This window comes from Leguminivora glycinivorella, chromosome 2 (assembly GCF_023078275.1).
Source record: "Leguminivora glycinivorella isolate SPB_JAAS2020 chromosome 2, LegGlyc_1.1, whole genome shotgun sequence".
Classification (NCBI taxonomy): Eukaryota; Metazoa; Arthropoda; class Insecta; order Lepidoptera; family Tortricidae; genus Leguminivora; species Leguminivora glycinivorella.
The window spans coordinates 34,404,828-34,419,940 of NC_062972.1; the positions used below are offsets into that span (position 1 = coordinate 34,404,828).

General features: G+C 36.8%; 1 protein-coding gene across 1 annotated transcript in view; it reads left to right on the forward strand.

The window, feature by feature from the left end:
• Positions 1-578: 578 nt before the first annotated feature.
• Positions 579-15,113, forward strand: part of LOC125239594 (retinal homeobox protein Rx1-like) — a 49,437-nt gene continuing 34,902 nt past the window's right edge. The window contains exon 1 of the mRNA XM_048147213.1: positions 579-897. Coding sequence (XP_048003170.1) covers positions 579-897 — 319 coding nt within the window. The remainder of the gene's footprint in view (positions 898-15,113) is intronic.

Here is a 15,113-nt window from a genome sequence, read left to right on the forward strand (position 1 = left end):
GATTAGTATGATTGTTTGAATTGAGTTAATTAACATTATGCCTGACTAATTATACTGAAAAACAGTTGGGAGCGATTGGTTGATGAATTAAGGCTTCGATTTTGTAATTAATTTAAGTTACTGACTTCTTCAGTTATTGAACGTAACCTATTTATAAACTATGTATTAGAAACTTACAAGATATAAAATTAGTCATATTGAGTTACTGACACAATGCATAAGTAAATTCACGTTTTAAAAAAAACTACATGTTATCAAAACTATATATATATCAAAGACGTACACCAATCAGTTACCCTACAGCATGCTGTACAAACTTCGAAAGAAAATGTTTTACATCTAATATTCACAATAAAGTAATATTCCACGCTACAGCCAAGAATGTAATAACTAACAAACCGCTATGAAAGGCTGCGCCGCGACACCTCGCACAATCAACCCAATCAGAGGAAAAAACTATTCAACCGAGGGGGCTAATGCCAAACAAATCTCGACCCCAAAATTCGCACTTTCCCGGCAGGCCACGCCCCCCGAGCCGCCGGTCGGGCCCGCCAGTGCTCGCCGCGCCGCGCGCCAGTATGGACGCCCCGCGCTACGGGAGTGAGGACCGCGACACCAGCAGTCCCGCGTCGCGAGTCAGCACGCCCTGCTCCACCTCCTCCATAAACGTGACCGAGCCCATGACCTTAACGCAGCACCAGCAGAACCTAGAGACTTTAAACAGGATGGGGATGTTCTTCCACGCGCAGCAGATGCAGCTGAGCCAGCTGGACGCAGTGAAGTCGCGGCTGCTGCCGACGGGCCCGCGGCACACCATCGACGCCATCTTGGGGCTCAGCGGCCGGCCGCTGCACGAGGAGCCCGTGCCGGTGTCGCCGGACCCGGACCAGAGTGCCGGTGAGTGGCTTGTGTTGTCTGTGGTGTGTGTCGTTACGAATAGGTTGGTTTCAAGATAGCTGGAGGTGAAAAGCCGGCAGCCAACGCCGTCTTCAAGTCAGCTCAGTGGTCAGCCTCCGTTCGGATTAAGAACTGAGTGGTGGTGAGTGGTTGTGTTGTATGTGTAATCAGGATGAATGGGTAAGTTTGGCCGGTTGAAGAGTGCGAGTCGGTTAATGCCGACGGGTCCAGGATGGGCGGCAGCGACATACGATCAGGAATCCTTGGACTGCCACTTGACGAACCTCCGGTGTCTTCTGACCCTGATCAAAGCGACCGGCTGCCGGAAAAATAGGCTGCCGTCGGGCCTGTGCTGCACCATCAGCATCCTCTTGGGGTTCAATACTGTACTGGTGATTTTAAATGACCCAAGCACCTAAGTAAGTATTTTGATGTTTTTGGTGATAAATGTAAGTAATTAAGAAATAACTAAACTCTGATCCAGTCGGACGCGGTAAAGTGTTGGATCGCGCCGCGCCGATGCCGACGGGCCCACGGCACACAATCGACGGCATCTTGGGCCTGAAAGGCCGACAGTTCGAGGATTATACATACTGATCATTAAATTTTGTGCTGGTGACATAGAATGATCTAAAGATGGTGACATTGGTGAGTGCTCTGTGTTGTGATGAGCTGGAAGTGAAGAGTAATGGTTAGTAGGCGGTTGCTTGAGGCGGTGGCCGAATTTTTAGCAAAGCGACTGTTTTGCTTATTGTTTTCATTTTTGAGTATATTAATTAAGGTACTTTTAGGTAGACGTTTGATTTACGCTTGAGTTTTTGATTTGCTGCTCGCACAATTTTTTAAAATACATACACACAATACTGTTACACGTTACATTACCTAGTGCAAATAGTGATTTTTATAGTTCAGTAATAAACGTACTATTTGATTAGAGACTGTAGATAGATACGTATATGGAATAAGGATGAACTCGGATAAGTTGCAAACTCGGATATGAATGTAATCTAGTTTTGCTACAGCAACAGAGAAAAAATCATGTTTAAAGAAAAAAATACCTCTAGGAAATTAGGAATTCAGATATTAAAATAAATGCCCTCTATAGGTACTTCAAATAAGATATTAGGAAAATACCAGGTATGTCCTGGAATTAAATTCGCAGTAGGTATTTGATTAAATTCGTTTCCAGGAAAACGTGTGACGTTAATAGTTAATCAACAGGCATCGGACAAAAAGTGCCTATGACGTCAAACCACTTATAGGATGATTTTAAATAGTATCTATGATTTTCATAAACAATTATCACTTATCTGTTTATCAACCTCGTTATTAAACGATATCGCCACTTGAAATGAGTAAGTACGTACGTTACGTTTTTTACTAATCTTACCTACTGTTCCCACCTTTGAGTTTTAAACCTATTTATCTGAGGTTCCCACAGATTTATTCAGTCCTAATTGAAGGGATGTTTACAAAAACAACATAACTGACTACACTGGTTGACACCTGTCACGATCAAAAATGTTGTTCTAAAAGTGTCAACCGCTCTAAGCAGTTATGTTGTTTTTGTAAATATCCCTTCAATTAATTTCAAATAATCGTACTTTATGTTAACAAATCTCGTGAATACATATTTTATTCACTAACATCATCCTACCTGTATTATGAATTCCATAGATTTATTTACGATTATTTTGTTACTTCATTAATACTACTTTGTTACTACATGTCACACGGAAGTTTAAATACCAACATCCTGTGTAGAAGATTACCTACGTCATTTTTACGTCATCCGCACTTTTTGTCCGATGCCTATTAATCAATCAAAATGTTTGGATTTTTAATAATACCTGATAAAAATATGTTACACAATGAAACTGATAAGTTTCATTGTGTAACATATTTTTACCTTAGTCATATTAATTTTATTTGTTTATACGGGAGATAAATAATTTGCTAAGCATTGATAGGAGTAGGTAAGTGGCCGGCGCGTCGAAATCTTTCGCGAGACGCGACGGCGCGCGTCATCCACAACGCTGCCCATGTTATGCCTTTTGACATAATTGCAAACGTACTTAATACTATGAAATTCAATAATTAAAACAGCACAAATAGTATTTGGTTTGTTTACTACGTTGGCTAAAACTTTATCAAAAGTGACTTCGTAACGATTTAGTTAGTTACTCGTACAGTTACAGTTCGATTCAACATTTCGCAATCAGTGATATTAAATAATTATTTATTTTTAACCCTTGACGCAAAAACGACGGGGTGTTATAAGTTTTATGTGTCTGTCTGTCTGTTTGTCTGTCTATCTGTGTATGTGTCTGTTTGTGGCATCGTAGCTCCCGGACGGATGAACCGATTTAGATTTAGTTTTTTTTTGTTTGAAAGCTGAGTTAGTCGGGAGTGTTCTTAACCATGTTTCATGAAAATCGGTCCACGATGTCAGGGTTTTTCAAAATTTTAATTTTGTTGAAAAAAATTAGCTTGAATACTATGATGAGTTTTAATTCTCTGTGATTCGTGTTTATTATTTTTTCGTTAATTCTTTTTCTTTCCAAAAGTCACGTCTTAAAATTACACTTACTAATCATTTTAAAATTTTAAATTACAACTAAAACGTTTTACAAACTTTACAAATCAAGTAAGTTAACAAATGCAATGAAATTCGGTATTATTATTTTAGCCACACTTCTCCTGTCGCAAAAATCTGACGGAATGCTTCTTTCGTGACGCCACATATTTTTGCTAATTTACACTGAAGGTATATGTACGAATGGTGGCAGGCAAAAACGTAGGTAAGGTACAGCGGGGCAAATCTCGACTGGGGGGGCAATTGTAACTGATCCATTTTTTCTATTGTTACACGATGATGTTGAGGTCTACATGTATCCGCTGAACACGCCTACCATTATAACTGGTGGACACTCTATTTAAAAATGCAAACTTTGTAAGACATGAAAAAAATGGACTAGTTACATTTTCCCCCAGTCGAGATTTGCCCCGCTATACCTTACTACATGTACCTTACATGTTAGGTAGTGTGTGAGTTCCGATCGGCCATTTTATATACGTATTTTGGCCAATTATAAGTTACCTTATTTTATGCATGTATGAGTACAAGTGTAGCAACGGCTACGCGGCTACGCCGTAGCATGTGCTACGCTTAGTTTGATATTACAGTATTAACCTAGCTCTGCCCTAAAGTAGGTATTAATTGGTACAATAAAATCTTGACGCTCTTTTAGTTACCAACTTTATTTTCTCTAAATTAAGTTAAAATTTTATTCCTAAATATCTTATATTTAAATTTTTATAATTTTTGTAGAATATAACTCACCCACAAATTGGTGCAAAAATATATGATGAATTAATACTTATTAAAAAACATAAGTATGTAAAAATATTTATTTATTTTAATCTGATGATCCGTGATTAGATTCAATAAATTTAAACCAATTTTACGTTCTTGGAAGTTCAAGGAAGTCAACTTCCTGGCATTCTCAGAAAACATCAAAAGAGTAGCGTTTTCAAATAACATTTCCCCGAAACACTCCAAAATTATGCTGTAAATATGGCACTTCCTGGCGGGATTGTAATGTCTATCCTTACTGCGGTGATCGGCGCTTCCCGCCGGCAATCGCTTTGCCGGCCTGAGCGGGAAGCGGCATGGAAATATACCTCATTTCCTGTCACACCTGCTGTAATATAATGTATTTATAGTCTGTGGGTTGCTTCAATGACCTTCACAGTCTTCAGAGGTTTCAATGGCATTCAAAAAATCAATAACGAAATAAGGATAATAATGTTCTTCTCATGTTTAATATAATACCCGAGCGCTGGTAGCCCAGCGGTAAGTACGTGCGACTTTCGTTCCGGAGTTCCGCGGGTTCAACCCCGGCTAGCATCAATGAGTTTTTCAGAATTTATGTGCGAAATGTCATTTGATATTTGCCAGTCGCTTTTCGGTGAAGGAAAACATCGTGAGGAAACCGGACTAATTCCAATAAGGTCTAGTTTACCCTTCGGGTTGGAAGGTCAGATGGCAGTCGCTTTCGTAAAAACTAGTGCCCACGCCAAATCTTGGGATTAGTTGTCAAAGCGGCCCCTATGAGCCGTGGCATTGCCGGGATAACGCAAGGAGGATGATGATGTATGTATACTCGTAATATAATATCATTATAAAAAGTTAGGTTATATGTAGAGTTTTCACCACTGCAGCTTGTAAAAGCTTATTTTATTCTTAAGGACCTATATTTTCTGTGTTTCACTCAGTTCAGTCAGTGACACTATAACAAATAGGTTTTTAATCATTTTGACACGAAGTCATGGACGGAAGCTGTTATTACACAAAATGGCACACATAGTCTTATGGTGCTCCCACACTGGGCTGTTATAAATGTTATGTAACAACCAGTGTGGGAGCACCAAATAAGCTATGTTGACAGAGATTTTAATTATTTACATTAAAAGGTTAAGTCACAATTTTATTTCATTTTTCACGTTTAAAATCACATTCGCACCGCTATTAGCTTGGTGTTACTCATATTACTTAGAATCTGAAGCCTCCTGTCGCAACACCGGACGCCAGATCAATAATGTTGCAACATGAGTGGCGCCGGCGCTGACAGGCGTTTCCTGCGCACGCGCATACTGCGCCTGCACTACGTTGCGATAACATTATTAATTTCAATTGCGATATTTTAACAGTTATCGTAATGGTGCGGTTTTGAAACCGAAAGGCATGCGTTTTAATTCATAATGATGATGACTGTGATAAAGTTTATGAAAGTTGTCTTCGATGTTTGCCCGTGACAATTCTCTTGTTATAATAATATTCTAACATTTTATCGATACTGTAAAACATTAATGTTCAACGCTACTACTAAAAGATCAGTTTGTGCTTTTTAGGGTTCCGTAGTCAACTAGGAACCCTTATAGTTTCGCCATGTCTGTCTGTCTGTCCGTCCGTCCGCGGATAATCTCAGTAACCGTTAGCACTAGAAAGCTGAAATTTGGTACCAATATGTATATCAATCACGCCAACAAAGTGCAAAAATAAAAAATGGAAAAAAATGTTTTATTAGAGTACCCCCCCCCCCCTCCTACACGTAAAGTGGGGGCTGATATTTTTTTTCATTCCAACCCCAACGTGTGATATATTGTTGGATAGGTATGTATTTAAAAATGAATAAGGGTCTACTAAGATCGTTTTTTGATAATATTAATATTTTCGGAAATAATCGCTCCTAAAGGAAAAAAAAGTGCGTCCCCTCCCCCTCTTACTTTTGAACCATATGTTTAAAAAATATGAAAAAAATCACAAAAGTAGAACTTTATGAAGAATTTCTAGGAAAATTGTTTTGAACTTGATAGGTTTAGTAGTTTTTGAGAAAAATACGGAAAACTACGGAACCCTACACTGAGCGTGGCCCGACACGCTCTTGGCCGGTTTTGTTAATTAGGTAGCTTTTCCCTGCGATATTAGCTCTAGAAACAAGTTTGTGTTACTAGCTTAACTACCTAAAATATCGTTACGTATCATAGCCCGTTTACCGTTTTGTTCTCTTTTGAGTCCTTACTCCCCACCGTGGAATAAAAGAAACTGGTAGCCGCACTTTATCGAGATCAACATCATGGTCGCCATTTTGAAATAGCTCTACCACTACAGACACAGAAAGTAATATTATTTTCTTTGTAATAGCTGCGATTGTTACAGTAATCATATATTTTCTCATTGTGATTATATTATTAGCATTACTACGAGCCATTGCCAAAGAAAACTTTTTCCGGGCACATGCAGTCTTGAATCTTTTCATTTTTCTATAGACTTCCTGCCTAGCAAAATCTTGTGGAATGAACTATCGCCTGCTTCGACGATTATTACACACAACACGATTTTGTCCCGATTTAAAAGTTATTCTGTGTAGGTTTAGCTTGACAAGTTTTTTTTGACCCTCCTCACTTCTTTTAATAATCTTAGCTAATCTTAGCTAGCGTGAATCGCGTGATTCTTGCAGAATATAGATTGCCATTGTCTTTTGTTTTGTTTTGTTTATTTTGTCTTATTTGTATATAACTACTACTTTTTCGCCCCTCCTCGTCCTCCTATCTCTATCTTGATATCGTATATTTATATTTTCCTATCTATCAAGAGCCCCTACCTATCAAACTTAATATTATATTTGTAGAAATAAAACTATGCCTTTATGTGTTCTATTCTTATTCTTGTATAGTGTGCCACTGATTCTTCTGTTTGCGATTATCTATTATCTACGATTGTTTTCAAGCTTATTGTACCTATTGCACTAACGCCCGACCCAGGGCTCCACGGAAGACCAGCGCTGTGGCACCATCGGCGCCAGAGCACATGCTGAGTGGTGTCCTCTTGCAACCACAAACCAAACCCCATGTAACTGATTTTGTACTGTTTAGTATGTAAGTGTCATATTCTTTTTCTTTTTGGTAGCAATAAATGCCTTTTCTTTCTTTCTTTTCTTTCTTTTACTAGTAATATATTTTAAATTTTCTAACGGTTGCATCACAAAATAATATTAATAAAAGTGAAAATAATTATACTGAACGTGATAAATTACTTACAACAAAAAAAGATTAAGGATTTCACAGCATCTGAATACAATGTTCTGAAATCGGTTGTTGACATGTCCGGTACTGACAGGTTATAGTGCGGTTCTCTTGTATTGATTAGTTGGTTTTGATTTAGCCCAATCTATTTTTTATTCTTATTTAAGGTGTCTGTAGCTCCGCCGTGAAAAATATTTATAGAAATAACGGACTCCTTATTTCTATAAATATTTTTCACGGCGGACCTACAGATTTCTCTTCCATAATTGCCATCAGTATAAAATAAGGTCCTACGCAAAAAAAAAAAATAAACATAGATACTATGTAAATAAGTAATACTATGTAAATGGAAGAGCGGTGCCTCCTAGCACAAGTTATTTTGTAAATAACTTAAAAGGAGACACCAGCCACTGTAATAATTGTACTTTTTTTTTTGAACAAATAAATAATTTTTAATATATATACTATATATATAACTTATAGATAACTTCGATTGAGGCACAATATTCATGGATTTTAGGCTGTGCGGAAAGAAGTAGCGAGTCTTAAAACCTTGCTCATTAAATTTGATTCTCTAAAATCATATTTTAATTTCCTACAAATATTAACAGGTAATCAGTACACGCTGTCCTCATTACATATGACGTCGGAACGTTATTGCCATATGAAAACGATTTGTAGCGACACTCTTTCAGGGTCAAATAAAGTCTTGTCAGGCTTCAATAATCGTAAAACTTTAAACCAGTGTCGCCTACTGCTGCATCTCCGAACTAATGCAAGGATATAAACGTTTAAAGAAATAACTCACTTATTCCCATCTTAAATACCGCAAAAACATTGTAATGTTTGCAACATTTACAACCGCTCTGGCGGTGCAGGTGTCCATGAGATGAATGACCGAAAAACTTCTCACCGACTTGAAAGCTGTTCCTATATCATGAATTGTATCATCAGATCTGTTTTCTTCCTACATACAGCAAATTGGCCCAAAAACAATATTTCTTAGAAAATTAACACCAATAAAAAAATGAACCCCAGAGGCATTGATCGGGTAAACGAGGTCACTCCGCGCGGTATAATTTGTGTGAAATTATTAATTAGCCCATTAATTTACTGTTATCAGCTAAATCTACTAAACCTCACGTTGACTGAGCAAATGTAGGCCTTATGTGGTGGGAATAGGGGTCGTGATCGGTCAGTCGAATTGACACGCGACCTGGTCGCGGCTAATTCTGCTTGTTATTCTTTTATCTCCGACACAGATGACTTGTTTACTAGATAACGCACACTCGAAAAAATTGCAAAACTCAAATTGTGTTTCAATAAAAAAACTCAAACTAAGTTTAAATAAACGAGGAAACCTAATTCACAAAGACATTAAATGTTGCCTATCCTTAAACTGTTTATTATGTGCATGCTATTAATATTTAGCAAGCGTGTTTCAATAGTAGGTAACAAAATAACTGCTATGAAAAAAAATCTGTAAGTGCATGTAATACGGCTCGCGGAAACGACATATTGGTGTCGTCTTCGACTTTTTTGGTGTTTTGAAAACAGGGTTAGTTAGTGGTTCCTTTAAATTACATGTTAATTGATAATTATTAATTATTGTCACTGAATCTTGCCCATACGTTATAAAAGATTTGAAGTTCCCTTTGTAAAGGAATAAAACATAAATCATGTTTTGACGACTAGGGAACAAATCAAATTATTTTATTAAATATTTTTAGATTTGTTGTTTTTTAAGTAGTCACACTACTAAATATAAATTATAAACTAAAATAGATATCATACACCAAAGAAAAAACGGCGGCGGTGGACGGGTGGTCTAGGTTCGATTCCCGGCTCGGCTACCAGTAGGCCTTGTCGTTTTTAGGGTTCTGTAGTCAACTAGGAACCCTTATAGTTTCGCCATGTCTGTCTGTCTGTCCGTCCGTCCGTCCGTCCGTCCGTCCGTCCGTCCGTCCGTCCGTCCGCGGATAATCTCAGTGACCGTTAGCACTAGAAAGCTGAAATTTAGTACCAATATGTATATTAATCACGCCAACAAAGTGCAAAAATAAAAAATGGAAAAAAACGTTTTATTAGGGTACCCCCCTACATGTAAAGTGGGGGCTGATATTTTTTTTTATTCCAACCCAAACGTGTGATATATTGTTGGATAGGTAATAAAAAATGAATAAGGGTTTACTAAGATCGTTTTTTGATAATATTAATATTCTCGGAAATAATCGCTCCTAAAGGAAAAAAAAGTGCGTCCCCCCCCTCTAACTTTTGAACCATAATTATGTTTAAAAAATATGAAAAAAATCACAAAAGTAGAACTTTATAAATACTTTCTAGGAAAATTGTTTTGAACTAGATAGGTTCAGTAGTTTTTGAGAAAAATACGGAAAACTACGGAACCCTACACTGAGCGTGGCCCGACACGCTCTTGGCCGGTTTTTATTTCTTTCGTGTATGACATCTATTTCAGTTTATAATTCATGTTTTAACGCTTTATTATACAGAAAGTTAGATGTGGTTCATGTGGTCTTAGAATATTTAAAGTGCAAAATGTCTACCTTGACTGAAACATGAAATCACAGTCTCTGGATCGCCCAAGGCAGACATTTCCCACTTTTAAATTTATTCTAAGCCTAGCATCGACTGCAGATGTTTCTGCTACTCATAAGTTCCAAAGGTTAGATGTAGTGTCTACGGAAGGCAGTCTATGATTCACGTTCTGATTAGGAACCTTATTTGTTTGTTATGAGTTAATTGGGGAAACGATAACCTGGAAAGGTTATGTTTGTAATGGAACGAGTGTCGATGTGTGTCACGAATGTGTTACTGTAATTGGGTGACTATAAAAATCGTTTCACTTATATTATAAACGGGCTTTAACATTACAGAATAAAAAAAAACATAGTTATTGTGATTTGCCAGAATGCTTAAACAGTAATGATGAAATTGTGACTTCAGTGGCTATCTATACGAGTATGTAATGTATTGAAATCCCTCTAAAGTATCTATATATAAAGTACCTACCTCACTGTTCATATTATTAAATGAATACTATTGTACTTCGTTTAAATTGTATTTTTTTTATTTTAAACATGTTAATTATAAGTTGTAATAATTTGCCGGCTCCAACTGAGGCTGACGCGTGATATAACGTGATTTAATATACCAAAGATATAGTGGAGCCTAATCAATGAAGTTCATTTCATTATGTCTGGTGTTACACGCCATCCTGTATGGTCCACACAGGATGATTTTATGTACTAGTACTAGTATAAAATGTATAGTTATATACTATGTGCAACTTGTTTACCTAACACTAGCGAGATATTGACAAGAGCACTCACGAGCAGTAACAGCAGTATTTGTGCAGTACTTGTGCAGTAACAGCAGTATTTGTGCAGTACTTGACCCTTCCAATCGATCCCAATTTAATTAGGCCCAGGCTTTTGGGCCACAGACCATACTTCAAATAGATCTGCCAAGCGCACTAAATAGTCCTTTGCCTTTCCACCAGATATGTACGTGGATGTCTTGAGACCCACTAGGGTTATGTAATGTGGCCAAATAAATACCTAATTAATGATTGGTGGATATCAAACAGATCCACGTAGCAGTGGTAGAAAGACACGCTAAGTACGGTGAACAACAGCAAGAGGCTAATTTCAACTTTTATAACCAATTGATATCCAAATACTGTTTTATTTTTATTTTTACATTGTAGGTATTGATGCAAAGGAAACACACGAAAGAACAAAATGTCAACGTTTTTCCATGCATGCACTTTCGTCATTCATTAATCTGAATAATTTCCATGATTGATAAAGCGGTTTTTAAGAACTGCAGCAGGTTTTTTCCACTTTTTAGCTTGACATAGTGACATTAATATTCTATCTTTACTAGCACTTCCTGCGTCTAGTTCATTATGTGATCTGTGGTCTCTGTTTACAGCCTATGGGCATTTGTTGCCGATGTTGTGACATGCATAACCACACATACGTATTTGTGTGTGTATTGTACGTGTGACTGTGTGAGTGTGTGTTGATTAAGGCTGCGTCGGTGACTGGATGCAGCGTATGACCACGTCCGGTAAGGCTGTGGCTGTGGGCAAGGATATGGTGATTGCGAAAGCGATGAGCGGAATTAGGTACTTACGAAATAATTTAAAGGAACTGGGACGCTTTACATTTCGGAAGATTATTAAATTAATGCATAATTTGTGATTACATACTTTCTTCATATTTTTTTTTAACAAAACGACAGATTAAAACTGTTAACTGACCTATGGTACCTAAATGCTCGCACTTACTCGTCGCTAGCAGCGTTAAATAACACACTAAATACATTTATTTATCAGAATTTATCTCTTTCCCGACAAAAAATATATAAAATGTCCCAAAAATCTTGAACCAATAGTTGCACAAGTTATATTTAAATTAAGTTATTAATTGATTACCTGTAATGATACTGAAGTCTAAAGTATACTGATATTCAAACTAAATGGCATAGTTACGGAGCCATGGTTATGCATAATCTGTCGGCGATAAGTTTGCCTCTGCAAATATGCTATCAACAACTACTGAAACAATGTGTGCCATTAAATTCCCAAGTTGCCTGAAACTGCACGAAGATCATTAAACTTGTGCGATCAAAGTTTCCGCCGCCTGCCGCCCGAAAGACCGCAGCCTTATCCCATCCTATTATAGTCCGAGCGCCCATTATAGGCCGGGAGCCGATGATTCCTCATTCGCCTCGGTTTTCGGTCATGATTGGCTGCCATCATTCGAATCAACTCTGTAATGAAGTCAATTCCAATTTGGTTTCATGGAATTGAATGGTTACACAGTGGTTTCAATTATCAGGACAGCTAGACACAAACAATTCCAATTCCAAGCTGTTTACATAAGTTGAGGTTGAGATATATGCTATTTCTGAACTTGCAAACGTTTGAGATCATCATAATACATACATACTAGGTGCTCTAGTAATTTCAACTTCGCTTATAGATTTCTATTTTTGACAAAAGTTAAAAAGAACACTAATTTTCAATCAATCAACCAATCAATCATTTGGTTTTTGAGTTTTTGAATATAGACTTTAATTAGGTATCGTTTTTTTCTCAAACAGTTCGGCAAGTATTATTATTAATTATTATAACAGTATTATTTACAGTGTATCTTTAAAAACTAAGCAAACTCTGGAGCAGATATTCGCTTTCAAGTAGCACTTTTTGTAGTTCAGTGACAATTGTAACACAAGTTATATAATTATTATTTAAGTATTCTGTTACACCCTGTCAATAGAAAAGTTAAGTATTTAATACTCAGTCAAACAACAAAAACTAGTCCTAACGCTTACGAAATTAGTTGATCGTCAATTAAATTTCAATTTCTTAACGCTGTCAGTCGCTCGCCAAATCATTACCCAACGCGGCCCTAATTAAAATTATATTCAGTACTCTCAATTAGCACCGACGGACAATCAAATTACGATTAACATGTCCAGTCATTAACCTGTCAAGAATACACACGAGCCAAGGTACACCTCAATACAATGTGATATGGTTTAATTTAGAGGAGCAAGATCGACGTGAATAATCATTAAAGCCGAAGAGCTTTAATATGTAGCAAAACGACAAATCTGACACGTGATTAGGGTTGCCGTAAAAACGGCCATTATGCCGAGTGTTGCCAGATTATCGATCATTATTACAAAAAATAGATCCTATCATGATAATGCACGTCTTAATGCGTTGCCCATAATATTTTTATTTGTTTTGTCGGTCGAACAGTTGTAATCGGGCCGATCTTAATGTGTGAGGCTGTCTCGCGCGCACAGTGGGCTCGAACACATGAGCGACTGGGACAAAATAAAATCAAGTTTGATCGCTCAATTTGTTAGTAGTTGTCGCTTTTTGATTTTGTTCTTAATCGGTCCCGTAAGTGACAGTTGACACACAAATACATGTGTTTGTGAAACAGGGTTTTGTTGTTGGTTTGTTGTAATTGCCGACGCTGCGCGCTCAAGTGTGGGAGTGAGATTTGATTAGCGATATCAAATCAAATTAGAGATACAGGTGTTCAATACACTTCGCTCTTACTGAAACTACTGCGCATTTTGAGGTTATACGTTTTAAAAAGTAATTAAGACTCAATTGGTATTGGCTTTCCTTTATAATTTTCGAGTTTCGACTTTCACTTACCTACATAAAAATTTTAAAGCCAGGACACACGTCATTTAAATAAATGGTGTATTTCTTGTTACAAAGTGCTGGTATCTTAATTCTTTTCATGTAGATATTTATGGATTTTACTATTTGCTCCCTTGTTGTGTCTTTGTAAGGGCTTATCCAACGTACAGCTAACTTTTATGGACACTATACAACACATTAACATTGTTAGCTGAAACATATCTACATAGACTTTAATGTTTTACAGTGTTGATTCTATTGTTTCACTGTGAGCTGGCAGTACAATTTAGATAAAATAATTGTATGATAAATATTTCATTGCGTGATACCACCACTACCAGTTAATATTTCCCAATAAAGTTATTATAATATTTTACCATTTTTATTTTGTCCTTATTTTGTCTGCATAGTCATAGCAAACGCATAAGTGCTTAATATTTATGACAATCTAACTTGAAAAAAAATGTATGATTAAAAGTAAACAGTGTTTTTCGTATTAAATAGAACCTACTCGGACGTAGACAATTAAATAAGCATTCCAAACAAGCTAAGTTATACTTCGCAAAGATAACTACAGGAACCCCAGGAAATCACGCGTATATCACTCCACAACTTACAGTAATTTCATACAAACAAGTTAAACGGCAAATTTTCCCGAAAACATTCATAACAATTAAAGTAGCACGGAAGGCGATGGCGCGATACGCGATGACGAATGATACCGCGCGCGCTGGTATCATTACTGTTTGTTTAGTTTGATGATAGCGGCTGTAGTGTTGTGATGATAGCGGCGCCGGCGCGGGGAACCACTGTGCAGCGCGGAGTCGAAGTGCGCGATTCATTTGCATAATTGGCTGTTTATTCTAGTGCGTTACATTTTCAGTGTATTGCATATTTGACTCGGTAATAAATTCATAATTAAATTCTTACTTATAGTTTTCAGCTTTTATACAAAATATAAGTACAACCAAGAATGACAAACGATTAATCGTAATCAAACTCAATTGTTCTTTTCCCATTTTTAGGATAATTTCTCCATTCCTTTTTTTTATGTAATATTTCTTCATTCCCATAAATTCTGTGTGTATTTATTTAATCATTTGTCTTTCTGGTACCTTGTTGTACATTTTACTGCATTTGTCACTCTCATCTCTTCTTATCCTCTCATTCACTTAAAGGTTAACTGGAAGAAATCCCTCAACTGTAATTACTGTTTTTTTTGTTATTAATTGTACAATAAAGAGTTTACTACTACTACTACTACAAACCATCTAGCACTAATATCACTATCATATTAGTTCTTTGAAGTTTACTTAGCTTAGATACTTAAATATATTTTTTGCAGCATATCACATTTTTGATGATATGACAGCTCACTTAAGCTAGTAGTTGCTGCTGCTTAGGTTGACAATTGATTAATTTCAAGGACCACGTG